At 40.6% G+C, this 26732-nt stretch overlaps 1 protein-coding gene across 4 annotated transcripts in view; it reads left to right on the top strand.

Moving 5' to 3' along the window:
* Window positions 1-26315, top strand: part of LOC111147261 (dynein cytoplasmic 1 intermediate chain 1) — a 268219-nt gene extending 241904 nt beyond the window's left edge. For all 4 annotated transcript variants that reach the window (XM_022503188.1, XM_022503190.1, XM_022503189.1 and 1 more), the window contains 3 exons: window positions 4165-4305; window positions 8430-8555; window positions 25371-26315. In XM_022503188.1, coding sequence (XP_022358896.1) covers window positions 4165-4305; window positions 8430-8555; window positions 25371-25481 — 378 coding nt within the window. In that variant the 3' untranslated portion in view covers window positions 25482-26315. The remainder of the gene's footprint in view (window positions 1-4164; window positions 4306-8429; window positions 8556-25370) is intronic.
* The last annotated feature ends 417 nt before the right edge of the window (window positions 26316-26732 follow it).

Raw genomic sequence — 26732 nt, forward strand, 5'->3', positions numbered from 1 at the left:
CTGCCGACCAAAGGGCCATTCCCATCCCAGTCCTTTTCTTTTCTTTTGGAGAGAAAGATCTCTGTGAGCGTCATGAGCGGCTAAAGATGCCTGGAATCATATGCGTAATGTCTTCAGGATGGTTAATGATCAATTCAGGAGACGAAATAAACATTCTGTGATATTTTTTACTCCTTCCTACAAGCTACACAACACAGCGCATGCTTAGCGAATATCAGTTGGATTGAATGAAACAACAGGTAACAGAGTTGTTGTGTTTGCTGTTAAGACCAAAGACCATTTCTGTGTTTCATAGAGGACCGCGTGGGTCCATCAAACAGAAGGTCGTACTTAACAGCTAGGAAACCCATAGAACCAAATCCAGCTCCACCACTTATCAACGCCCGTGGCCTCGGGAAAGCTACCTAAGTTTCCTGAACTATAATTTTCTTTCCTGTAAATACCGTCTACCTTACCATGATTTTATGCGGATTAAATTAGACAACGTGTGTGTAGAGTCAGGCACAGCAAAGGCTCAACAATTCCCCCTTCCTGCCCTTCGCGTCTGGCTGGGAGGTGACCGGTCGCCGCATCTCTGTGCTGTTTGAGAATCAGGGCACTCGGGTCAAGCCAAGCTGCGTCTGGATATTTTGGGGTTTTGGGGCACGGCCTGGGAAACTTGTCAAAAGCACTGGGTGTCGTGGCTTTGTCTCATTGGCACGTGTCCCACACGAAGTACGTGGGTGGTCGTGCACTTCTCCCCGTCTTTCTTCTCAAGCAGCGGGCCCCTTCCCAGCGCGCCACTAGGAAAGGAAGCGACGCGGGCCAAGAGGCTTGTGTCTCCTGAAATCCGATGGTTTTGAAAGACTCTTGCTGCAGTAACATGCTGAGTTACTGAGTTTACGAAATGGTCTTGTGTACTTTGCAGAGTGAATATTTAAGTCACTCAGCTTCTGTAGCATTAGGAGACACAACTGATATGACAGGAGCCTCCTCAAGGATCATCAGTCGAAACTGCCCCCGCCCTCTGCATCTTCTCGAAACTTGTGCTATTCTAAAATCAGCAGGTATGCTCTAGCCAGCTAGGACAACGCCGGGGATCCAAACACTTACGTTTCGAACTTCAAAAACTGAATCTTCAGACCCCGATGCTTTTGACATATTTTATGAGGATATTAATATTTCATGATATATTTATCTACTGGAAACTGTTTTATAGTAAACATTTGAGGCTAAACATTTTAAAGTTTTTCTTTTCCTTCCAGCTGGTTCACCTACAGTGCTCTGTAAGTTTCAGGCGTACAGCCCCGGGATCCAGCTCTACCACACATTGTCACAAGTGCCCTCCTTCATCCCCACTGCCAGATTTTTAATGGGGTTTTCAGATTAACCTTTGAGCCCCAAATAAAAAAAAAAAAACCTTTTCTCAAAAAAAAAAAAAGTACAATTACTATTCAAAATAGTATGGCTTAAGGATGGAAGAGGGGCACTAGCTTATGCCTAGAGCTTATAATGTTAATACTCGGGAACTAGTGGTTCCTCGCTGTCAGTCCACTTGGTATTCTGACAGTGGGTTCAGTCCTGACCAAGACTTTCCCAGCCTATGAATTTATCAAGGTTAAAACAAAGCCTTTGGAAACATAAGCCCTTCTTTCTTCCCCTAAACATGTACATACTATAACCCAGAAAAACGTACTAGTGATTTTTACAATGGGAGGTTCAATCTGGAAGATTGGGGATGATGAGGAAGTTGGAGGGAAACCTAGACAGTAATAACATTTCAACACAATCCTGCTAAATGAGAAAATTGGATTTTGGTAACATGAACAATGGCTGTTATTTCCACATGTTGAAAAAATGAAGTCTCCAGTATACATGATAATTTTGACCAAGTTCCTCACAGAAACAGCAACTAAAAGAAAAAAAAAAAGAAAGAAGCAAAGTAGAGATTAACAGGATAATTTCTTGGGAGAACTAATGTATCAAATAGTATCAGCATCCTAGTAAATGTTTAAGGTTGGGTGGTTTTATGATTGATCAAAATAAGGACTGTGGATAATAGGGTACATGTCTCATATACGTCTGGATGTGTGTGGGTCTCCATCTAGACCTCCATATGCTCAGTTTTACTGTCAGCTGGGTTACTGAGAGAGGAGAGTGAGAGAACCAACTTTTTAAAGCATGTGTTTTCTACCCTTTGACTTGAAGAAAAATGTGTCACTCATATCCTTTAACAAATAGTGACTAGCCAGCTATAAAATCAAGTATTTGGGGGCAGAGATAGTCTTTTACTCAAGAGTTACAATTTAATATTCACAAGTGGTCAGTGAAGGACCAGCTACTCCATCCCAGTAAGGAATAATGATACAATTGTTGCCACTTTAGGGTTTCACGGGATATTCAGATTCTCCAGACAAGGTGCTTTGAATCACTGAGTCCAAAGCATGAGAGAAATGCTCCATAAATAGCAACTGGGCAAATAATTTTACCTCGAAACCACACTGAAGGCATGGTTTATAACAAACATCCTGGCATAAGAGTTATAGAATATTAAAATAAAAAACTATAAGGCTAATGTCCACTGAATTCTTTTTTGAGGTCCCAATACCATATGTCCTTTTTCAAATTACTCCCCCATTAGATACTTTTTGCAAATAAAACACATCTCCGGCATCTGCTACCTACCCTCCCTTGTGCGCAGGGGCCCATCTCAAATCTGTGTGGCTTTACTAGTATCATAATTGTGTTCTGTTTGGAGCAACGTCAAAGCAAGAGAATACTCCCTTCACAAATCTTTGCTCTAGGTTTTTGTCCTCTCACTGATTTTTCTCACTTCGATTTCAGCACGTCCATTCTGTGCATTTTACCTTTGCTAGCAGTACACTTTGGGAGTTCTACTCTAATATTTGGAGCTGTTACCTACAGATACATTCTTTGCACATTCCATGCATGGAGGATTTGACTGTTCATATTCTGTGTTATATTTTTTGATCTTATTACTCTGGCCTGCACAGGCATTTAGTCGAACCCACGAAGAGAATACAGACAGCTGACTGGATGAAAAAGACATTGTGGAAAAAACTCCCATTGTTTAGATTTCTGTCAGAGGATATAAGAATACTTAATTTCTTTTATCTCTAGGGCTTTCATTATCATTTAAATTTCATTTTACATTAATTGATCAGGGATTAGTAAAGCCATTATGCAGAAATTAGAATAAGACAAGCCAGATGGAATGAATAATTCATGAAGTCCAATTACATTTTATTTCTGGTGTACTTTCAAACTTGCCTCTGACTTCTGTGCTATTTTGATGTGACAATATTCACTGGAAATCAAGAGTGCCATTTTAATTTATTGTATCCCCCTGGAGTGGAAGCATTTGTATGCAGTGGGGGTGTGCTAATGCATTCCCCCCAAACACCAATTTCAGGGCTGCTGGAAATACTGGGTAATCTAGAAAATGTGGTTCATCTTCGGTGAAGGTTCAGGGGTTTCTCGGTTGAGCCACACCAGTCCACCTGAGTTCGCGGAGAAACTAGGGTCTTAGAACCCCGAGATTTTTAACCTCCCAGAAGAGCTACAAATCCCCTCAAAACATGTGTTCCCCTTCCCGCCGCAAAGGAAACATTCAAGTATGAATCTGGCCCCGGGTCGGCCTGCGAGCCGACTTGCAGCTCCAGAAAAGGACCACGAGGTGGCAGGCGTTGCCTTCCGTGCGGAAGGTCCTGGGCAGCCCGAGCCTGCCTGGGCTTCCAGAGCGTTCCTGCGGGTCTGAGCCTCGCAGGCGGACGGCGGTGGGGTCCGGGCACCGCGCGACTCGCAGAGCGTGACCTGGCGAGAATCCCGAGCTAATGGGCAGCCGCGTCCACCTGCACAGAACGGCTCGCCCGCCTGTGTCTGAGACCGCCTCCCCCGCAGGTCCGGGGCCCCAGCCCCTTAAGAGTCCCCGCTTCCCACCCACCCACCCAGCATCCCCCTCTCCCCCCACCCCCGGCCCCCAGTATTTATTTATGCCACTGGACAGTTCTAGTCACATTAAAGCTGCGGTTCACCTTTTCGAGGACTTTCATCTCGGGCAGTTTTATGACACTTGGTGAATGTGCAAAGTTTTTAATTAGGCTCGCTAGACAGCCCGAGGCGGCGGCAGCGCCACCGAGTCTTCACGGTCTCCTTCCTTTACAGCACAACAAGCCGCTCTACTCCTTTGAAGACAATGCAGACTATGTGTACGATGTCATGTGGTCCCCCGTGCATCCCGCGCTCTTTGCCTGCGTGGACGGAATGGGGCGCCTGGACCTCTGGAACCTCAACAATGACACCGAGGTGAGCGGCGGCGCAGGCGCCCGGGCGGGAGGGCTGGGAGGAGGGCGCAGCCGGCCTCTCTCCGTCTCTCCCTCTCTGTCCTGCGCGGCCTTGTTTTGGATGACCCTCCAATGGCAGCTGGGCTGCCGACCCCCACTCTCGACTGCTCTGAAGGGAATTGGCAGATGCACCCGCCAAAAATCATTTCATCTCACTCCATCCCCAACCCCAGGCAGATCCTGGACAATTGACGACCCTTTGCAAAGAGCAAAATGATGTGCGTTCCTGCCTTTCCCTGGGGGAAAGGACACACAGGCACATGTCAGAGCCGTGTGGAAATAACCCTACTGGCAGGCACTTGGAAAAGTCAGCTTTTGTGGACCCTGACTTGAGATTGAGTTTTTAAAAAGGGTTGTCAGTGTTTGCCATTCGCACACTTTCTGTTTTAAATCCATAAAAGATGATTCTGTTGGCTACGTTTAGTCTACCCTCCACTTGATTTTTACAAGGTAAATAATCCTTGCCTAAAATATTGAACTTACAGGTGGACTTTCACAGTAGTTTGTAACTCTGAACAGGTCAGGTAAACTCGGTGTTTAAAAAAAAAAAAAAAGGATTTCAACATGTCACATTTAGAGTACTTCACAAATGAAAAATGGCCCCATTTTTTTAAAAAAGGGAATTAACAATAAGGAAATATTCATTTAAAAAATTATGCTATATATGTATCTATGTTTTAAAAAATTATGCCCTGTGCATTTTCCCTTTTTCTCACACCCTTAAAATAACTGAGGTACTAATTCAGCTACTTGGGCTTTTTGTGGTATCTTTTTTTTTTTTTAACATGAATATTAAATGTCCTTCAATTTAATAAAATAAAACGGTCCCTTCATCTCTTCCTGGTTTCTGATTCGGGGCGGCTCTCCATAAATAAGAAGGGACAGGTAAGGGGAGCAAGAGAAAGGTCTTTTGAAGTGTTTTGAGCAGGAAGCAACTCAGCCTTTTTAATTAGGAAGCCTACAGCTGGAGGATATGAGGAGGAGGCGGCTCCCCTAGTATTTTTTGTGGGAGCAGACAGGGAAATATCCCTCAGGTGTCATTATTGAGCCATTGTATCTCGCAAAATTATATACACCCATGACCACTGCCAAATAGTTATCTTTTGAAAATATTTCAGTTTAAGTCTGTGTTTTCTTTTGGCTACAAGAACTATGTGACAAAGGCAAGAGTTACGTAGTGAAGCATCTTTGAAAATGATCAAAAGGCATAAATACGTGCACTGCCCATCATTTTGGATGTTGAATGTTCATAACATTATTGCTTTTCATAGAAAGATGCAATATTATTCAACATTGTGATGGTTTCCCAAAGTCTTTCATCACTGTTGATTAAAATAGTATTGCTTCTACCTGCTGGAATAAACTCATTGACTTAAAGCAACCAAAAAACACACGTTTTCCAGGTAGGCTTAGGAGACACTGCCTACCCCCGTATCAGAAATGAGATCTGGTAGAAGTGATGTTTCGGTGATACCCCACTGCGATGCCGTGGTCTGAGTGTTTTACACACTCCTTCATAATTCATATGTAAATAGTATGGCTTCGTTTTTAGCCTACTTTTTAGGCAAAATGAAATCAATGTGTCAACATTGCCAAATGTAATTTTTCCCCTCTCTTGCTCTAGGTGTCAAGGCACAACCACATTAAGAGTTTTATAGTTAAACTTTTTTTAAAAATCATTACAGGGCATGCAAACTGCTTATGAAAACATAATTCTGCTTTCAGAATTAATAGTCAATATATCGAATCTGATTCAAATCCAGTAATGAACTGAACATTTTTTTTTAACTCTCAGATCATTTTTGCCTTCGATCAAGTTAAACAAGATTTCTCAAACAGTTGTCCGATTAGGATTTAGATTCATGTAAAAAACAGAGAGAACCTGAATTCCCAGTGTGACTCGCTGTTGTTGAAATTACTGTACCTTTCGACCACATCATCCCAATTGCTCCTGTGCCACGAGAGTTCATATTCACCTACTGCAAGGTCACTGACCTCCACACTATGCTGTACTTGATGCTGTATATATCCTTGTCTTTGCAATTAAAATGACTGAGCCTTAAAAAAATGTGAAAATAACTGAGAAACCAAAGTACAGAAGTTAGATTCAATATATGGATTCTTTTCACTAAAGATTCACCAACTTTTGAAAGGTCATTATGGGTCAAACTAATAAAATATATTTTATCATTTCCTTTAGCATTTGATAATTTTTACCACTTATTATATAGCCTGTGATAGTCATTTTTTTATCATTTATGTTTGAAAAGATATTTTTAAAAGGTTAAAATATTAATTGTCCTGGTTTGCTGTACGACTTCTCAATAAGTAAAATTCTTTAACGTGCATTAGGCACAATTTAAAGTGTATCAGAAGTCAGGTTGTTTTGAGTGATTAGCTTTTTAACATATTCCTATTAAGATTCAACATTTTTATTCAATTTTTGAGATTATTCATTGATAAAATCTGATATCGAACAGAGTTAGGTAAAGTGTGATCCTGCACAGTCTCCCTAAGTGATGGTGTTAAAAAGTCTGAAAACTGTAGAGCTGAATCTCTGATTTGTTTTCTGAGGAGTACCCTAATAATAAAGCATATTGACAGAATTATGGCCCATCTAAATTCACATTGTTTTGGCCTTTGAAAGGTTTGGTTAAAAATTCAAGCTCCAGCCTGCACAGCAGGTACCTTCATTGTCGAAATTGTGTATTAAAAAAAAAAAAAAAATGAGATGGGGACTTTTGTTTTACATTTTTGCTCACAACTGACACACAGTGATTTAAGCAGGTAAAAGAATTTTTATTGATTTCGAGATTAAGTTTAAACATAGATTCTTACACATGATGGAGTTTTTATTGCTATTTTAAAGATAGGTATTGGGTCAATAACCTCCGTAAACAGATGGTTTCAATTCCCCGACTCACGGAATGCCGAGAGAGAACGAAGCCACGGTCTCCACCCCGAAACGACCTGTGTAGTAGACCCAGGGCTTCAGCAGTGGTGTGAGATGATCTCGAGGGTACTTTTCTCACTGTATCTTTTTTCTTTTGGTTTCAAGATTTACACTTTCCTTTTTTAACGGCCTATTGTCACTTCCGAGTCAAGATTTTTGTAGAAGGCTCAGAGATCTGATCTATCAGTTATAAACCTCAGACATATAAACTTCAAGACCGGAGTTTACACAACTGTTGATAGAAGAGGGGGAGACCCACGAACATCTTTCCCCAATAACAAGGGTTCTTGTATCCAATTCTGCAGGTTCCATTTCAGCACCTCTGGGTCCTTTTAATAAAAAGTGTGCTAGTGATTGCCCACATTGGCAGACTTCAGTGTTGACTGGAGGAGATGGGAGATTTCTTCTACAAAAAGATGTTGCAGTCTCTCAGGATATCCCCTCGGGGGCATTTCCAAAGTTCTTGAGTGCTTCGTCTACCCTGGTACTGATGGGAAAGGAGGAAAACTGGAAAAAGAAAAGAAAAGAAAAAAGAAAGAGGAAAATTCAAGCTTTTGAAGTTCTGCCACCTGCATTTTTATTTCTTCTTCTGATCATCCCCTCCCTGATGAGGTTTTGAGGGATCAATACAGATTTTTTTCCCTGAAGACACACATTAATATGACCTTGGTTCCACCGTAAGCCCCCCTTTCTGCCTTTTACAGTATCTTTAATCTTGGTAAATCCTGAAATCTCTCTCTCCATCGATCCATAAATCATGACCTGATCGAGAAGTATTGTATTTAGCTGCTGTGTTTGTATGTTGGATGTACACCCTGCGTAATCCGGAGAAATATTTGTCACTCACTGCCCATTGACTGTGGAAAAGACTCTCCTGCTTTTCTTTTCTTTTCTTTTTCTTTCTTTCTTTTTTTTTTTTTCTTTTTTTTTTTTTTTTTTGTTAAAGTGTCTCCTCTCTACCCCTTCATTCAGTGGAGCATATGATTTAAGAACAATGAATCCTTTTTTACCCCTGCGCAAGGGATGCATATTACTTCTCGCACATGAAGGCAGCGGTGACTCACCCAGTTAAACGTATCATTGTAAACTTGTATATCTAAATTCTCACTCAGATTCTTTGTTGCTGTTGGCAGGTTCCAACAGCAAGTGTGGCCATTGAGGGGGCTTCCGCCCTGAATCGGGTGCGCTGGGCTCAAGGTGGCAAAGAAGTTGCTGTTGGAGACTCAGAAGGCCGTATTTGGATCTACGACGTTGGAGAGGTACACGTATTTTTCCTTTGTGGGTTTGGGTGTTTGGGTTGTGCATGTGTGTGTTTTTGGGTTTTTGTTTTTCTCCTGTGTGTCTAGCTTAAAGACCTAGTGAAATTACTGACAGGACCTGTGGGCCATGAGAGCCCGCTTGAGTGCGTTTGCAAATCGCCGTTGACTTCAGTGGGAGTTTGGTAAGACTTCCTTAGGGCCTAATTTGGTCTTCTGTCTCCACACACAGGACACTTTAGTTAATGATTCAGGCTCTTTCAGAGGGCTGTCGAATTCCCAGCTATCCTGTGAGGAGGCATGGCACTTCCTAACAATTTCATGAGAATGAAATGAATTTGTCACACTCATCAGGCTAGCATTGGATTCCGAACTTGTTAAACAAACAGAGGTTTTCATGATGTTGGGTTAAAATGTATACCGTCACTCTTCCGTTAACATGTAGCCAATTAAAGAAGCTGAGGCTATGGCTGGCTTCCGCCACCTGTGTACTGAAGTGGCTGAGGAGAACCAGAATTTGGTACCATTTTTATGATATTCAAAGTTATTATATGGAATATATAGCTCTGGTATATCTTATTACATAGATGAAGTATTCCTAAAGATCGTGGCACCTATCAAAGGGGGAAAAATCTGTATTTTTTATTTCAGATAAATCTCTTTAAATTTTTATACTGCTTTTAATATTACATTACCAATTGATTGTACTTAGACATATCTGTTTATTTTTACTATGTGGGAAAGTATTGACAAAAACCTTCATCTGCCATGAGGTTAAAGAATTTTTTTTTCCTTAAAGACCAAGAAAATATTGAACTTTCAAGCAAAACAAAACAAGAGCATTGTGTAATGCTATTCTGGCGTAATATGAATCTAGAATTTGCATTCCAGGGGGGAGAATATACCACATTTGTATGTCGAACACCCTAGACGTAGGCAGTGCTCTGTGCCCGCCTGGTGGAGGGGCTTAGCTGATCGCATGGAGAAGGGCTCTGCATGGTTTCCTTGGTCGGCATTCTGTAACTGTGGCCGTCCCAGATGGTTGGTTCTACACTGGAACCTTTGATGATACGTTGTATACTGCTGTATGGTGGAGCTGATCGTGTTGAATAGGTGGTGTTGTTGCTGTTGTTGCTCTTAATTCAGCCAGAAAGAGAAACTGAAGGACTTTAGAGATGGGAGGTTTGCATTTGGGGAGGTACAACCCTAAGTAAAATATAGAAAAATCTCTGCATTTTCCTGCATGTTGTCTAGTTCATGAGACAACCCCTTGATGACTCCTGATGCTACAAGCTGAGTCATCCCGACAGCAACAGACCCGGTTAATATTCATCCCCAGTGGCGAAGATGCAAATGGTCTTGTGACCGTTGACGTAGTTTGGAGTCTTTGGGCAAGAGAATACCCTCTGCATTGAGAGTATTGCCTGTTTATTTCTACTACACGGGAAAGTGTAATATTCTCTTCAGTGATAGGCAACATTTTCTTCAATGATTATTCTTTATAGTCAATGCACCTTTTTCATCGTCTCCATCAAAATAAACCTAAGCAACAACAAATACTCTTCATCAGTTCATTTACTAAAACATTAAAAAGCTAGTGAGGAATATTAAAAAAAAAACAAAAACAAACCCAAGTTTTCTTTTTTCTTTCTCTTTTGTTTAGAACAAGTGTAATTGTGGGAGAGAAACAGATGTGGATACACACTCAGAAATGAAATGGCAGAAAATAGATGAAATTTAAACTCTTTTCTCCACCTCCCTTTCGTATTATACATAATGTCCCTTAACTCTCTTAAGGTCATATGCAGCATTCACTGTTTTGTCCAAGAGGGATGAGAAGTAGAATAGTTTAACAATCTGGTTTGTTTCAAGAAAGGCCTTTTGAAAGCCTATATGTTGACCACAGGTATTATGTATATAGTCTATATGTAACATATAAGTTACAACATATGAGAAAACAGGATATGACATAGATGCAGAATTTTCTGTACTAAAGTGATTTTATAGCCTGAGGGCAGAATTACTTTAATATGACTCATATTTTAGGAAGATATATAAGTTGCTTTGGCTGATACGTGGCTGCTAAAACTTCTCTCTGGGTTGCTATCATCGTTCCTAAATTGTAAAGTGTTGTTATACTCATATTTCTACTATTGTAGTAGCAGGTCAGCCTGGTTTTCAGTTTTGTATTATTGCTCTTACTTTTCTAAGTGATATTACAGACTATAGAAATGTCTGTAGCTATAGGCCAGTCTTGTCTATTGTCTGGAGTCTAGACAGGCTATAGAAAAATCTCTGTGCCACATAATAGGCCAAACAATTTGTAGGGTTGTTTATCCCTACAAATCCACTACCCGGAAGAAAAAGGATATACTATTTTATTGAGAGTAGGTAATATTATATAATCTTCTATCCCTTCCCTGAATGGCCAAAAAATCAGGATAGGCTTATACATTTAACAGTTTTTGTTGTTGTTGTTGTTGTTGTTTTTTCATTTAACAGTTCTTTCTGTATGGTTTTGTCATAAACAAAGCCATCTATGGCTCAGAAGAACTCAGACTTAAGATAATTTTATCTTAACAATAGTTGGTTTTTTTCCCCCTACGTACTTTTGTGAGGTATTTACAAATTTAGCTATTTATTTCTGGGGAAAGGTGAAGGGGAGAGGAACTTTTGTCTTTGCTCATCTGTATAACCTATTCTAAATCTCTCACGGCGAACTCTGTAGTCTCCATGTACATAACGGGAAGCGGAGCTGAGCAGATGCCTACTTCTGAGAGATGGTAGCTCCCTTCTTGGGCAAGTGCCGCCATTATTGTAATTACTGCTGTCTCACTTGCCAGCCTAGAACTGACAGAGCATAGCTGTACTTACAAGAGAAGGGCGCCCTCCAAACAGTGCCTCCTCAGCCTTCCAAATCACCTGCAGAAAGCCAGACAGAGTGCCTTCACAGCTAGCTGGCCCCATTTAGATTTTGAGGTCAAATCTAAGGCTGGTGCATGGCTGACGAGAGGGAAGGGGTTTGAGCAGGAAGTGATTTAAAAAGGAGAAAATACAGAGAAAGAGAAAAAAGACGGTATTGAGGATCAAATTGCCAGGAGACTGTGCTACCATTATCTGTGTTCAGAATTGGTCCTCTGGTCCCCATTAAAACTGAACCCCTCACCAGGGTCATGCTGGCCTTTGGATGGAAAATCTTGCTTAATGGAACCCTCTAGGAAAGAAGATGAAACAGTTTTAAATAAGCCTTATAATACAATCTGTACGAGAAAGTAAATGGTAGTTTTTAGAGTATACTTTGTTGATCCATTTTCTTTGAGACCTCAGTACATCGAGTAGGCATCTGTCTGCGGGAGGAGACCCCACATTCATTTGTCCCTGGTTGATTTGAGGAGACAGGAGGGGGCAGTAGGCTCTTGTCTCCCCAGGGTCCTATTGCAGCAGCGAGGCTGGCTTCGTGGCTGTGTCAGCTGTGCCATCTCACAGGCCGGGGAGTAGAGGAGCCCTGAGTGTCCTTTATCGTTCGGCTGTCACTGTCTTGCCGCTGCTAAGAACGTTTTCAACGAGGCGCCCCACATTTTCATTTCACACTGGGCCCTGCAGAATTATGTAGCCAATTTTGCCACAAGAGTATTACTCTTAATCCCGCTCAAGATGCAAATCAGAAATGAGAAATGATGGCCTTGACCTAGACCATTGGGAAAAAGGAGAAATCTTTAGAAATGTGGTCCTATGTAGTACATGTTGTGTGATCTTATTACTATTTGTGTCTTGGACCATCTGAAAATGTTGAATGCGTGGGGCACCTCGGTGGCTCCATCTGTTAAGCACCAGACTCTTGGTTTCGGCTCAGGTCACGAACGCAGGGTCATGAGATCGATCAGGGTCTTGAGATCCATCAGGGTTGTCAGGCTCCACGCTGGGCAATGGAGGCTGCGTAAGATTCTCTCTCTCTCCCCTTCTCCCTCTGCCCTTCCTCTCCTCTTGCTCTAAAAGAAAAGGAAGAGAGGAAGGGAAGAAGGGAGGGAGGGAGGGAGGAAAAAAGGAAGTATGGCAAAAAAAAATGTTGAATGGGAATAGCAATGGTTGCAGGTTATACACATCGTGAGGCCCATAGAAATAGAGCTGAAACCGTACCAGATATTGTCATTCACCTCCCCATACCCTTGCTTTGATCACACCGTAAGTTTAACCGAAGGTGTAAGAGTTTTGGGAAAGATCCCTATGACGCTTGCTATAGCTGGAGTGGGGAGGGACAGCCTTTCTCTGTCACTCAGTTGGCATACCATCAGCAAGAACTCCCTGGTAAGAGACTTCTGTAACTGTCAGTGGAGATGTCCCCACTCAAGTCCAGGTAGACATGCTTCCTGTGAGACCTGGCGCTAAACCAGGAGAACAGTGCAGAAAGGGACTCTGGTATCCTTGGTCGTTAACGGTCGTCTGCCTCATCTCCTGTCCCAGCTGAGGCTGCAGCTGCCGCAGGGAGTCCCAGCACAGCACCCCCCCCCCCCCCCCACGATCCTGCCCCCCCCTATTATGTACAATTATCCTCCATAACTTTTTTACGATTTTATTTATTTATTTGACAGAGAGATCACAAGTAGGCATAGAGGCAGGCAGAGAGAGAGGAGGAAGCAGGCTCCCCACTGAGCAGAAAGCCCGATTCAGAGCTCGATCTCAGGACGCTGAGATCATGACCTGAGCCAAAGGCAGAGGCTTAACCCACTGAGCCACCCAGGCGCCCCTATTCTCCATAACTTTTAAGATGATGGCAGAGAGCAGTGGCCTGAATCCAGATTTACTGATGCAATTTATTATGAACTTCTGAAGGGGTAAACAGAGGATTGTGTATGAGCTCACTGAAATCACCAGATTGAGTATGTCCATTCCCCCACCGACCCAACCTGCCGCCACAACCCCTTTTTTCCTTTTTGTTGCATTTAAATGGCAAAGGCATGAGTCATATCTTGGGGCCTGTGACTGATGAGGTTAAAATATAAAACAGCAATGTTTCCAGGTAGGCCACATGATGCTTTGTTTATATAGCACACATTTTTGGTTGTTTGATTTCAGCACTGTATCTGGAAAATATAGTGTACACATTTATTTTCACAGGTAGGGGTCTATTTTCTTTGCGAAGCAGGTGCTTAACTCCTATTAGCATAAATGGAAGTTATGTGAATTCAGTGAAAGACAGAGAAGACCCCTTTTATTACTTGGCTATAATTTTTATTCTATTTGTGCAATTTCAAAGTTATTAAAATAGACAGTGGTTGCATGAACCATTTACATTTTCTAAGATGTGAAGTTAAAGATGAGCCCAGCTCCTGAATAAGTTTTGAGGCTCTTCCTCTTCACACCGTGGGATGCAGTCTGTTTGCTGTGGGGTCGCACGATCCCATTCAATTAACTGAAACGTGGATAAGATAACAAGTCATAAGTTAACCACAAATATAACCCGAAAACGGTGAGAGAATGCTGCTTCAGAATGCACTTGTAGAGAGCTGTTAATCATTGTTGGATTTTTTTAATGATGTGTGAACACACATATTATAAAGATTAAAAATAAGAATTACTCACAGCCATGGCTCCTTTACTGAATAGCAGGCTTTTCTATATATACATGGAGCTGATTTTAATAGCACATGGGCCAGTGAGTATAGAATTATTCACGTGTCCCGATGATTGATAGTCAGCCTATCTACCTGTCTGTCTTGCAGATGTGTTTTCTAGAAAGCCCGTTGCTATTGTTAATGCTTCGGTGCTGTCACACAGATGGGCTGTCATAAATATCCCCTAACAACTATGTTTGCTGCTTATCTGAATTAGTTAGAATGCTGTTTGCAGCTCCAGTTTTGAAAGAAGCAGTTTATCCTCCACCTCCTGTTATTTCTTTTTCCATTAACCTCTTCCAGGGAAGATTTTGTTTTCAGTTGTGATAAATACACGTAAGTTTCAAATCCCTGATTATATTTCTACAGTAGTCAAATGATAAAATTCCAAAATCATTTCCAGCTTACAGCAGAACTTGGAAAAGAAAATGGCAACTGGAAAGCGAACTGGGGAGACGACTAAAGCGCAGCTCCCTTAGCTCTACTGGTTTGCTGTCCCATTCGCTGATGGCCTAAGAGAGCATGCGTTTGTCGTTACAGCGTAACCTGCAACTGGGGCCACACTTCCCATCACTTGGTTCACACGACTGCCTGGGGGCTAAAAGAAGAGCAGTTATTTAATTACAGATTTCAGTAAATACAGTAAAGTTGGCATTTGTTACTCTATTAAAAGGGTCTTGAAAAATTCTTGGAAAGGAAAAAGGCAGGTGAATACGAGAGATCACAGGTACCTGCTAATAAGGAAAAGCATGATTTAAATGTTCACCTGACTGTACTTTAGAGTGGAAATGAAGAATCAGGATGACAGTTTATTTGGGATCCCAACGGGGAAAAGGGCCTATGGCGATAGACACTTCAGAATGGCGGTCCAGCTGTAATGTACAAGGACTCTTGAAGAGTGCCTCCAGCAGCTTCCTAGGCAGCTAGCAGATGGAGAGAAGAAAGCGATTTGATGAGCCATCTCTCCTGCACTTTAAAGAGCAGTTCAATATAGAGGAATCTGATAAACTGTTAGTGCTGGGAGTTCAAAAGAATTTGAGTGACACAAAATAAATACAATACGTTTCTGGTTTTTAAGTGAATTACACTTAGGCAGTAATCGTTTGCCTTGGTGAACTCCTCCTTGTTTGCAGTAGAACAGGACCTGCATCCGTTTTCCAGAAGTCTGTGCGCTGAGTAGAAGTCATCCCCCTCCACGGGGAAGGGGTGCTCAGAACAAAATGCAAAGTTACACTGCGATTTATTTGGGGGTTCAAGTGAGACTCCCTTAATGAGAAAGAACTGGATGTGAAATCACTTCATTTAATTGTGCTTTAGGAAGGCCAGCAGCCCCCGCTGAGGACGACCCCGATAGCAGGGCCAAGCTGCGGCGACCTCCGGAACAGAGAGCGGGGCTGGGCTCACCTTCCCCAAGTGCAGTTAAAATCACCCCAAGATTCTCGAAGGTCTTTGCAAGTGCTGGCTTTATTCTTCAGTGGATAAACAATATTATTTTCTTTAGCCGATGCCAAACACTTCTTAGAAAAGCCAAGACTTTGGCATAAGTTATGGTGTTGTGCCCAAGCATCCAGATATTTAGTTCTGTTGCTAATATCTAGACATTTGATGACACAAAAACAAAGCATTGGGATTTTCAATGGGACTTTTCAGTTTTTACCTGAATTTTTATTGCCATAGCCACAACACTGTGCAGTGGAGTCAAAAGCACAAAGGCCTATTTGAGCAGATTTGGGGTGCTAATAAATATAATTACCTAAAATAAGCTACTCTGAAATAATATATTAATCCATTTCCTTGTCATAATAAATTACATGTATTTGAAATTAAATAATTTGGTTAAAATGTAGGATTGTAATTTTAGTATTAACTTGATGTCTTCTAGGAAAAGTGCTTAATTTAAAACAGAAAAAGAAAAACGCTATTAATTCCAATTAACGTTATAATTACTCATCTTATAGTGAATGTAGTAGCAGTGGCTTTCATTTTGGCAATTATATATGTAAAAGACCATAATTAAACTAATTATTATATAAATACTGTGCTTATTCAGGTACATTAGTTTGTAAAAATGAATTTATAGGATTAATATCTTTCAAACCACTTTTCCTGGATTGATAAGAAAATACTTCTGACTTTTATGTATTATGGAGAAGTTGATTCAATGAAAAGAAAACCCTAATATCTAATTTTATAAAAACCAAATTAATGCGTGCATAGTAATTTGCAATATTCAGTGAAATTCATATATTCCCATTTTGGTGATAAATGGCCTATGAATACAAACCTTCTGAAACAAGTACCAGTTTGTATAATTAATCATCTTTAGGATTCTTCTGTGATTTCAAACTGTCATCTTCAATAGCAATTTGGGATTTTGAAGCAGTCATTAATTATAGTGTTAAATTTTTTTTTATGGCTGACAAAATTGTGTTTAGTTTTAGAATTTCAAAACTGCTGAATTTTATCTTGAAAAATTACTGCTTAGAACAGTAGCCTCAAATCACAGCTTAGACCAGCCGAGCATGAAACTGCTCCAGTGATCTGTGAGGCCGGATTAACGGGGGGCTGTTTGTTGGTTACAGGAGTGTGTGTGCTACGGAATTGCTTGTCTGCTTATGCGTGCTGATGTGTAAATATTTATATGCTATATTGGTTGGACTTGCAAAGTGAGAAAGTGAATGAATCATCCTATTCTAATTTCAAAGAAGTTTTGCATGCATTTTGGAGAATGTCAGCTATCAGAACATCTTCTACATTTTAAAACATGAATTATTTATCATTTAGGAAATATCAGAGCTTAACCTTGTTGAAGAAATTTTGCACTCACTTTTTAGGATGGCAGACAAAACTCATCAGCGGTCCATTTCTTGAGATCTTCCTTCTTGCAGCCACGCTAGAGTTTCTCAACATTTAGATGAAACATTTTAGTTTTGTCTTAGTATTAAGGACCCAGAGGTAAAAAGTGAACATCTTCTAGCCGCCTAAAAACCAGCCACCCTTCTGACTTAGAAAAAAACTGGTTTTGGGTTTTTTTTTTTGTTTTGTTTTTTTAGTTTGGCAGCCCTCCTTGGGTTAATCACATTCCTCAGTAAGGTTTTTGTAATGTTTAGACTTCCACGTCCACAGAAACATTTGCAAGGTAGATGCTTACGGAATGTCTGCTTGACCAGGATGACCTGGCCCGGCACAGAAAAGACGCTCCATCTGCATTTGGGGGAATCAGTGTCTCACATGGGGAAGTTGAAGGTTAAGGGAAAGCTGAATCGTGTGAAGCATTCACAGTGCAGCCTCCAAGCGGGCAACAGATTGATGGACAGGAAAAATAATCCATTTCACTATATTTGCACAGACAAGGATATATAGAAAATATATTGGGAAAAGAAGGTTCGTCCTTCCCCGTTCCCGATCCCAGTCCCTCACCCTCCTGCGCTTTTCAAAGTGAGCAGTTGGCCACTAGAGTAATGAAACCCTAACAGTTGATTCAAATAGTTGTCAAACCACTGGAAAAATGCTTCCTTTTCATTGTGCTTTTTTTGGACACTATAGATATGGTAAATCATGAACTACACTATAAAAATACCTCTTTTATGCCTAAACATTCAGTAGGAGGGAATGACATTTCTTTTATTACCTTGGTAAATGTTTTTAAGATGTTTAGCAATAAGCTCTCTTTTTTGTCAAAACTGCTTAGATGCAGTGGTTGCTAGGAATTTACTAGAAAACCTATAGTTAATAGTATCAGGAGGGGAAAGGGTATTGGGTTTAGTCAGCTAATAGGACAGAGCAGCTTGAGTAGCAAGCACACGCTTTGTCGTCCCCCTGTCATTTTCCTGTTCTTTTCTGTTATGGAAAAAGAGTGGTAATAGAAGTTTACAAAGTTTATTTTCCATTATTGTCCATCAGCCAATGTTTTTAGCACTTTTTCCATCTTTTGCGCAGAGGAATAGATAGGTCCAAATAACAGGAAAAAAAAATAACACTTAAGAGATTTCTCAAGAAGAAAGGATGATGAGGCTTTCATACAAATGTGAACAAGGTCATCATAGGCCTTAGTAAATTAACTCTTTCTTTTTTTAGCAGTGATTCTTCTTTTTCCCTCCATAGATAGAACTCCAGAATTTTGTTGTGCTTCCTATAATGCTAAATTTTAACATGAAGAACATTTTTTTCTCTAAGGAATACTATTTAAAATAAATTATTTCCTTCGATGGTTTCTGGCTTACTGAGATTGATAGAGACCCATCTTTTTACTATTTACTTTTGATTTTATGTCTTACCTTTCTTTCCTTAACTGGGTGGTAATGGATTTTTTTTTTTTAAGTGGTGTTCTAACAAACATGCTATAAAAGTTAACCACTCATTTAAAGATCCTAGGAAGAGAACTTTGGCAGAGAGATCTGCAGCTTCACGGGTAGATGATGGGTCCCTTAGATGGGATTTTGTAATAAAATAGGTTCTTTCTTTCTTAACCAAAAATAGATCTCATCAGACTGCTGTAGGCTTGCGTGCTGCTAAATTTCACAGAAATTTTATCGTACTGACTGGGAAGGGCAGATGCAACAGCATGGAGACTAATGTGACGTCCACCCTCCCTCCAGCCTTCCCTAGAAGGGCTCTAAATGCTAAGTTACCACACAGCGTATCTTTCTGTGGTAGAACACTGCAGCGCATTTACCCCTCTGCACACTGCACTCTGGCTTGGGATTTTGGTCCGTGGTTTCATCCATTGTTAGACTCCCCCGCGAGTTAAATACAGTGGGGCCTGTATTTATGCGGAGCGAGTAAGCTTGCTCATTCCAGCGGCTGCTTCAGTGCTTGCTACCTCCCACTTCGCTTCCATCTGTGTGTGTGGCAAAGGGAATTGTCCTAAGAAATACCGGCTTCCTCTCAACACAAATGTGTATTTGTATACCAGTAAGTCCACAATCTGCTGTACTGGGGGGGCCGTTAATAAGGGCACTTTTTAAAAAAAACCGTTTAAGGCTTAGAGGGGTTTAGCAGTCGTTCTGTGGAAACCCACATTCACTTCCACAGTTTCTGTAAATGCATTAACAGTAACAAAAATCAATGCATATTAAGTAAAAAGGTAATTCGTAAGATATCTTTTTAATAGGAAACTTTAATTCCTAGGCGAATAGGTAAGGTACAGGAGGTGAGTCGTCCTGTATGTGTTTAGCATCCATGGCTAACATAACATCCCACACTTTTTCTTAACGACTCGGTTTGATGAAAAGATTTCAAAGATGCTGATGAAACACACATCCATGGAGTGCTTACTCGGAAATCTGGAGTCTTGTTTGCTTGCCATGCTTAATGTATTGGAGAAACCAACTGAAATCACCGAATAGTTTTCTGTCTTAATTGTCCAAGATTTTTTTTTTAATTAACCTAGTTTTATATAAACAATGCCTGAGACAGATAGTTTTACCATAAAGAACTCAGCTTTGAGCTGTAAGGCTTTGAGTGCAGATAAGGCAGCTTTTTAAAATCAGCTGCTAGGTACTATAAACCCTTTAAAATTACTAACAAATGAGGGAGGCTTGACTGTGGACTGTTAAAAATTGTTAGCCATGTGCTTATAAGAAGGGACACATGAATGATATTTGTGTATTTAACCCTGGTTATAAAAAGTCATTTGATTTTTTAACAGCATGTTCAGCGGTTACAAAGCCTTAGGACTTGAGCTAAAAAATGTGGATTCCCACTGCAGAAAGGGCCCTACCAAGGAAACAGCTAGGAAACAGCTCGGGAACGCTGCACTGGCCATATCTGAGAGAGAAATATGCATCGATTTGTCGACATACATGTGTACTTGTGTATTTATGAAGAACTGTGCTTAAAATTTGATTTTTTTAATGAGCAATAAAAAGTACTCTGACGGAATTTTTCTTGGGGTCTGAAAGAACCCTTCCCCCATACCCAGCTCATGAAATTTGGCTAGTATTAGAAATATGACCACTTAGGAAATTAATTGGGTTTTCAAGAAATCAAATGTAACAAAAAGAATATTTCTAAAAAAAAAAAATGCAGCTCTATATAGGCGAAAAGGAGAAAATGTGAAGAAAGAAAAGAAGCCAAAATAACAAAAATAAAGGAGATGGGAATAAGCATTAAGGAAAAATAAGAAAAAACATCATTTCCACGGGGTTTATAATGGGCCAAGCACTATGCTTAAAAGCCCATCATATTTTTCGGGGGTGGGGGGGCTTGTTTACTATTTACAGCAGTCCTAGGTATGGGTCTCAAAATTCCTTTCTCACACATGGAGAAATTATGATCAGACACGTTGAAACATCAATTTCATAAGCACACGCAGGAGATAAGTGCAAAGCAGGGAAGGAAACTACCCTCTGGCCGATGCTGGAGGTGGAAAAAGTCAACCCTGACTCCATTCTCGGAATGCAGTCATTCTGCAATCTCTGCCTCCCTTTAAGTGCAAGAGAAGCCCAGGCTGGACACCGGGCGGTTGGGCCAACTACTTATTTGGGGGACAGGCTGGGGCAGGATCTAGGGACCCCTCCCTTCCATTCAGGCAGGGAGGGAGCAGGTCCATGTGGCCTCGGAAGTAGGGAGGAGGGGACTAAAAGCAATTTTCATAAATTTTCCACAACTTCTGCACACTTTTGCTCCTTACTTTTGACCTTTTATCTCCCAGGAATCCTAGAAGATAAAATACAGTCTTTAGAATCTTTTAGCAGGTGATTCAAAACACATGACCTGCCAGGCATTCTGGGGCGGTACGCTGGCATTTCCTGAAGCCTGGGGCTCCTCGGTGTGGGGGGAGGGTCATGAGATCTTCATCAAATCGTTGAGCTCCCTGTTCTTCTCTTCCCCACCTGTTAAAAGAGGTCCGTGCCTTGTTCCTTAATGTCCTAATGTGGTAAACATCAGAATTAATTTTTTAAGAAAATAAAAACAGAACCACAAAAATGCTATTGAATTGATAACGTGCGCCACTTAACAGAGATCGTTTTTAGGAACATGTTCAATCTGAGTGACACTTTAAAGAAAAAGAACACATGACTATTCCATGATGAACTCATAGTATTTTCTTCCCTTAGATTACCTTTCTCATCCTCTTCACATCTCTGTTGATAAATGGGTCAGACACCATCATCCCCATTTTACAATTGAGGCAATGAGAGGTTAAGTGCCCAACCATTGCCAGTAACCAGGATGAGAACGGGACTTAAGTCTCCTGTCCAAATCTGAGCTTCATTTTACCTCCTCCTTAGGGCCAAATTGCTACCTCAGAAACTATCTTTGTCCTTCGTTCCCTTGGCTGTAAAAATAGGGTCATATCATATCTATAATAGGCTGTCACTCTTAGAACCATGACTGTATTATCTCAGGAATCAGAGTTCTGATTGCTCATGGCATAAAAACGATTTATACACTTAGCAAAAAAATTAGAACTCTTCTAATGGGGGGGTGAACTGGCTTGTTGGTACACCTTGTCCACGAAGCAGTGGGAAAATCTGAATCATCCCTGACCTAGGATGTGGACTCTGGCAGATGAATCTGAAGGCAGAAAATGTTTCCAGATCCACTCTGATTCAGTGCAATACTGGACAAATTTTAGAAGCCCTTCTTTATGGTATTCCCTTGCTATCACTATGGGCTATTTCCTTCACAGTGCTTCTATTTTTTTTTTTTAATCAACTGAAATTACTCATCACGATTAAAAACTTGTGTGAATATTTTTCCTATCGCGAAATGGAAGTTGTTAGAAAATTATCCTGAACTACTTTGCTCTAGATTTAGCCTTTACTGCCTTGGTAGAAACATAAGAAGATGTTGAGGCCATGGCATTAACGTGCCATTTGCTTCCCTGCTACTTGCTTGACACATAACCCACACGAGAAGTGTTGCACTTGTCACTACAAGAAGATCAATTTCAGGCTATTCATATTTGGAATGTAGGTGAAGTTTTAAAAAAACAAAACAAACCAAAAAACACATCTATGCCAGTATTCACACATTTTGACCCAATAAAACATGATCATTTTTGCTTGTTGTTCATGGTCATCATGTGCCAAAATTATTCAGTGCTGTCCCTTTAATCCCTAGCACGGGGCCAGGCATAGAGTGGGTACCCGGTCCCCGCTGACTAAATACATTTGTGTGCTAGTCAGAGGAACACGACAGCAGTCTTATTCTTTAACTAAGGAACATGGACAAAGAATTTTCCTACTTCATGATTAAGGTATTACTGGATTAAAAGTCTCCTAGAGAAAGTCTCAGATAAGTTTATGCTCATAAGCCTCCTTTGCAGCCATCTCCAATCAGAGAGAACCAGGTGACAAAAGTCAGGAGTGCCAAGGATAAGAAGGACGGTTCTCTCCAAATGGATGCCACATACAGCCGCAGACACAAAGTGAAAGGAGTGGTCTTCTTGTTTGGTAGGACGCCTGTTTGATCTTACCTACAAGTAATTCAGATGCCAAAAATTATTAGTTTGGGTGTGGAAACCGTCTGTGAATACACATTCACACATTCAAGCTAAGATTATACTTAAAGTGCTTCCTGATGGTGATACTTAATTCTAAAAGTGGGGCAGTGTGCAGTTCACCTTCTAAATCTAACATTACAATCACCTTGGGTTATTTTTATAGCCAACTAAATGAGAAAGTGTAATCGTATGAGGTAGGTAAATTTAAGTTTCTAGAAGCAATTGTGTTTTCATTGTGTTCTTCTCTGGAATGTTTTTTATTGTGGTTTTGTTTGTGAACCAAAGCAAACTAACATTCTAGAGAAGAAAATACTTGGTAGAATTTTTTTTTAAACTTCTAATATTTCCAACCTCAATGAAACTTTCACAGATCAAAAAGAGGACAAGATATGTTAGAATACTAGGAACTCTTTTGTGAGGGCAACGACAGGTGCTGGTATTATAGTACCACTATTCCCATCCCCGTGGAAAAGATAGATCTACTGTAGGGAATTCTTGTTTCTTCACCAAATCTTAAACATTTAAATGTTTAAAAACATTTAAATTTAATAGAATTCATTTTTGAAAAGTTAGCTATAAAACTTTTAAATGTCATAAATGGTACTCAGTTCTGTCTCCAATTATATCCCGGGCACACATTCAAACCTTAATGTTTCTTAATCTTTAGTAGTATCCTTTCTTAAAGGTCTTGCCATTATTACTGCATGAAACTATGTAAAACATATTTACCTGTTTTCTTGTTTGAGTATATAGTTCCTTATGTTGCTATCAATAAAGCATTACTTTATAGCATCATGTTAATTCAGACTTGTGCACCTTCAACAACAATACAGTGTCAGGTTTAGGGGCCAGACTCCTAGAGCGCTACACTGTGTCGCATACCGTATAACGTGTCATTAGGAAGGTCTGCCTCCACCCAGTACTTCACGTTATGTGAAATTCTGAGGTGCCTTAGTTACAGCTTGATTCTCACCTCATACGAGAAAAAGTTATAATCGTGTTATCGTGGCTGGCTTTGTCTCTCCCTAGGCTTTGGTGTTGTGGTTCTTTTTGGAAGGACTTGGGTCAGGAGTTGGAGAAAAAGAAAAAAATAGTGGACCTATTCTTTCATATAAAGATGATACCAACCCTTTGCTGCTTGTGCTTTTTGTTCGCTTTTTTGTAGCATTGATTTTGGACGCCTCATTTCCCTGGTGCAGTATTTTCTAAAATTGAAGAGAAAAAAGAATAGTGGAACCTAGGAAAAGAGCTCAAAGTAGGGAAAATGGACTGAGCAAAGGGGTAACTGTCATTCAATACTATTTTGAACTTACGTTGTTGCCTAAGGAGAAATTTAGGTTCATTTCAATAACTGGGGAAGTAGTTAACCATTCAAAAACTCATTCATGTGACCAAAGGAGAATTCTTACTGGTACTGCATTTCTCAAAGTAAGTAGAAGAACTTACTGCCCCACCTGTAGATCATTTCCAGAATTCTATTATTGAAACATTTAAACCTTAGTACTCGAAAACTAATGGCAGGATATACGTCAACTGATGGTACCAGCCTCCAAGAAGTTGTCTTAGACATTATCTGAGGATATGATCCCTATAATAAAAATTTAAAGTTCTAATCATTTGGCTCTATATAAAGTGGGCAATTTTTCAGCTGTAAAATTGATCACAAACTTAGGTTTCTTTGCTTCTTTTCAAAAATGTCTATTGAGGTGACTGTTATTAATGTTTATAGAATAGGTGTAACTCTGGGTACCTATCGATGGGTTACCCCATCTTATAGGGCAGTCCTCCAAGAAAATCACTCTACAGTCTAAATCAATTTTATTCTCTATAAAAGCATTCAGAATTCTACTTGATCCTGCTTCTCATCTTCAAATAATTCTCTTTTCCATTCCAAGCATTTGCATGGTTATCTTTAAGCAATTCATCTTTGGATGCTATGTAAAGAAATTACTATCCTTTAAATCAGCTAACAAAATTCATACATGTAATTTGTACTGGGTGGGGTTGATTTTCTCCTCACTGAATTGTGCAGAGAAGAAGATAGTATTTGGGAAATTACAGAATGCCCCCTTTCTGGCGAATCAGTCTGTATCCCTAGGGATGCAGAGCCTGGAGCTAGAGAACACCGGCACTGATACTTGTTAGCTGTGCAAACTCAGTAAGATGATTTCATCTTTCTGTGTCGTGATTTCTTCTTCTGTAAGATGGAGATACTAATATTGCCCTCCATGGGGTTGCTGTGAGGAATGAGTTAATACATGTAAAGGACTTAGAACAGAAGATCTTGCTGAAAAAGCCAAATCATTATTTCATAGTAAGATTTCTTTGTATATGTAAAGTAGATTTTTGCCATGCATATTAGTGCATTAGCCACACTTGTGAAAAGGGACCAACAGCCCAGACTGAGAAAGGCAATCCCACAGTTACTTCTCCATCCCGTCAGTGGGGCAGTTCGTATTTGCTGGGTTCGCCCTAACTCTGGTCTCCTTGGGATGACTTTTCATTCCTGAAAGTACTTTAACTGGCTACTGTCAGGGTATGGTTTACGTAAACTTTTTAAAGTTTTACAAATGCCACACGTGATTTTTCTTCTGAGAGGGACGCTATTCTCTTACCGTTGGTTGTCCCTCTTCAGGGCTGATGCCGGAAGAAGACCGGAGAGACGGTTGCCTCAGGAGGAACGGTCAGGCAGGCCTCAAGGCTTCCTGGCCCGTGAGACACTTGCTCACCATTTTCCATTCCCTTGCTTTGCAGCTTGCAGTCCCCCACAATGACGAATGGACCCGCTTCGCCAGGACCCTCGTGGAGATTCGCGCTAACAGAGCTGACAGTGAGGAGGAAGGCACCGTTGAGTTATCTGCCTAGTGGAAGCAAACCACCCCGACCCCAACCCCGACCTTCACCTTCTAGAACTCAGTGCTGCAGCCATTGGTTTCACTTGTATTCCGTGTCCATTCAGTATCAGTGTTGCGTGACATTTTGGGTGTTCTGCTGTGCCGGCTTTGCTCCCAGTACTCCAAATGTATCCCACCCCGCTTTCCACTGACCTGCCATTCACCAGAGCATTTCTGTCTTTATATTTCTGTCTCAAAAATGGGGGGGAAGGGTGTAGGCTTTACAGGTTTAGTTGTTGCCTTTTAACTACTTAGTAGCTGTATTTAATAGCTGGAAACCTCTGGTTAAATTTGTTCTTACATGCACTTCTGGCATAGTCCTATTAAATCCATATGAAGCCAGATATGATTAGGTGCAGATGTGGTGTGCTTCATGATATGGTACAGGGCCAAAGACTTGAGATGTAGTGTTTTACATGGTGACTCACGTTATGGATGGATTTACTAGAAGAACATTGCTGCTCCTTATTTATTGTGGTGTGCTGCATGGAACATATTTATTTGAAAGCATTAAAATAAACGATCCTAGAGCATGTGCATAATGAGAGGACTGCATTGTCTCTGCTGCTGCTGAGGTTACATTACGTTCCAAATAACAATCACAGTATGCCGGTTCCACTGAGGACAAGAAATCTTTAGAGGTTTGTTGCAGTGAACGGAATGCATTTTAATGCCCATTATTTCTAGGTACTTTAACAATATTTCAAATATAGTTGACCACTGATACTTGTCATTCAAGCTAACACAGTCCAACAAAACTGTGGTTCCTGAATATGACACCAGTATTGCCAATAAATTGTTCCAAGCCAGGTCTGCCCCAGTGTGGATAAAACCTTTGCATGGGGAAAGCCTGATTAGAATTTTGCTTTGACAAGGGGGTGGAGGAGATACGTTAAGGCCATGTTAAAGATTGATAATGAACTCAGAGGCAGCCAGCTGGCTGGACTTAAACCAAGACTCCGGTTTTATTTTTACGAGGGAACGTGTGCGGTTTTTTGGAAAGCTTTCCCTTATCTCCTTCACCAGAGCCACTCTCGCCCAAAGACGGTCTCAAATGTTGGGAGTAAGGAAAACAGGTTATGGTGTACAGATACCAAATGTTCTGCACATTCCTTCAAGTTTTTAAAAAATTTACACCAGCAAAATTATGTTTATTGCTATCGGACTAAGAAATATGTCTATAAACAATTTTAATAGAAAATTTTCCCAAAAAGTCATTTCA

This window comes from Enhydra lutris, unplaced genomic scaffold, assembly GCF_002288905.1.
Source record: "Enhydra lutris kenyoni isolate GAN:26980312 unplaced genomic scaffold, ASM228890v2 scaffoldscaffold16, whole genome shotgun sequence".
Lineage (NCBI taxonomy): Eukaryota > Metazoa > Chordata > Mammalia > Carnivora > Mustelidae > Enhydra > Enhydra lutris.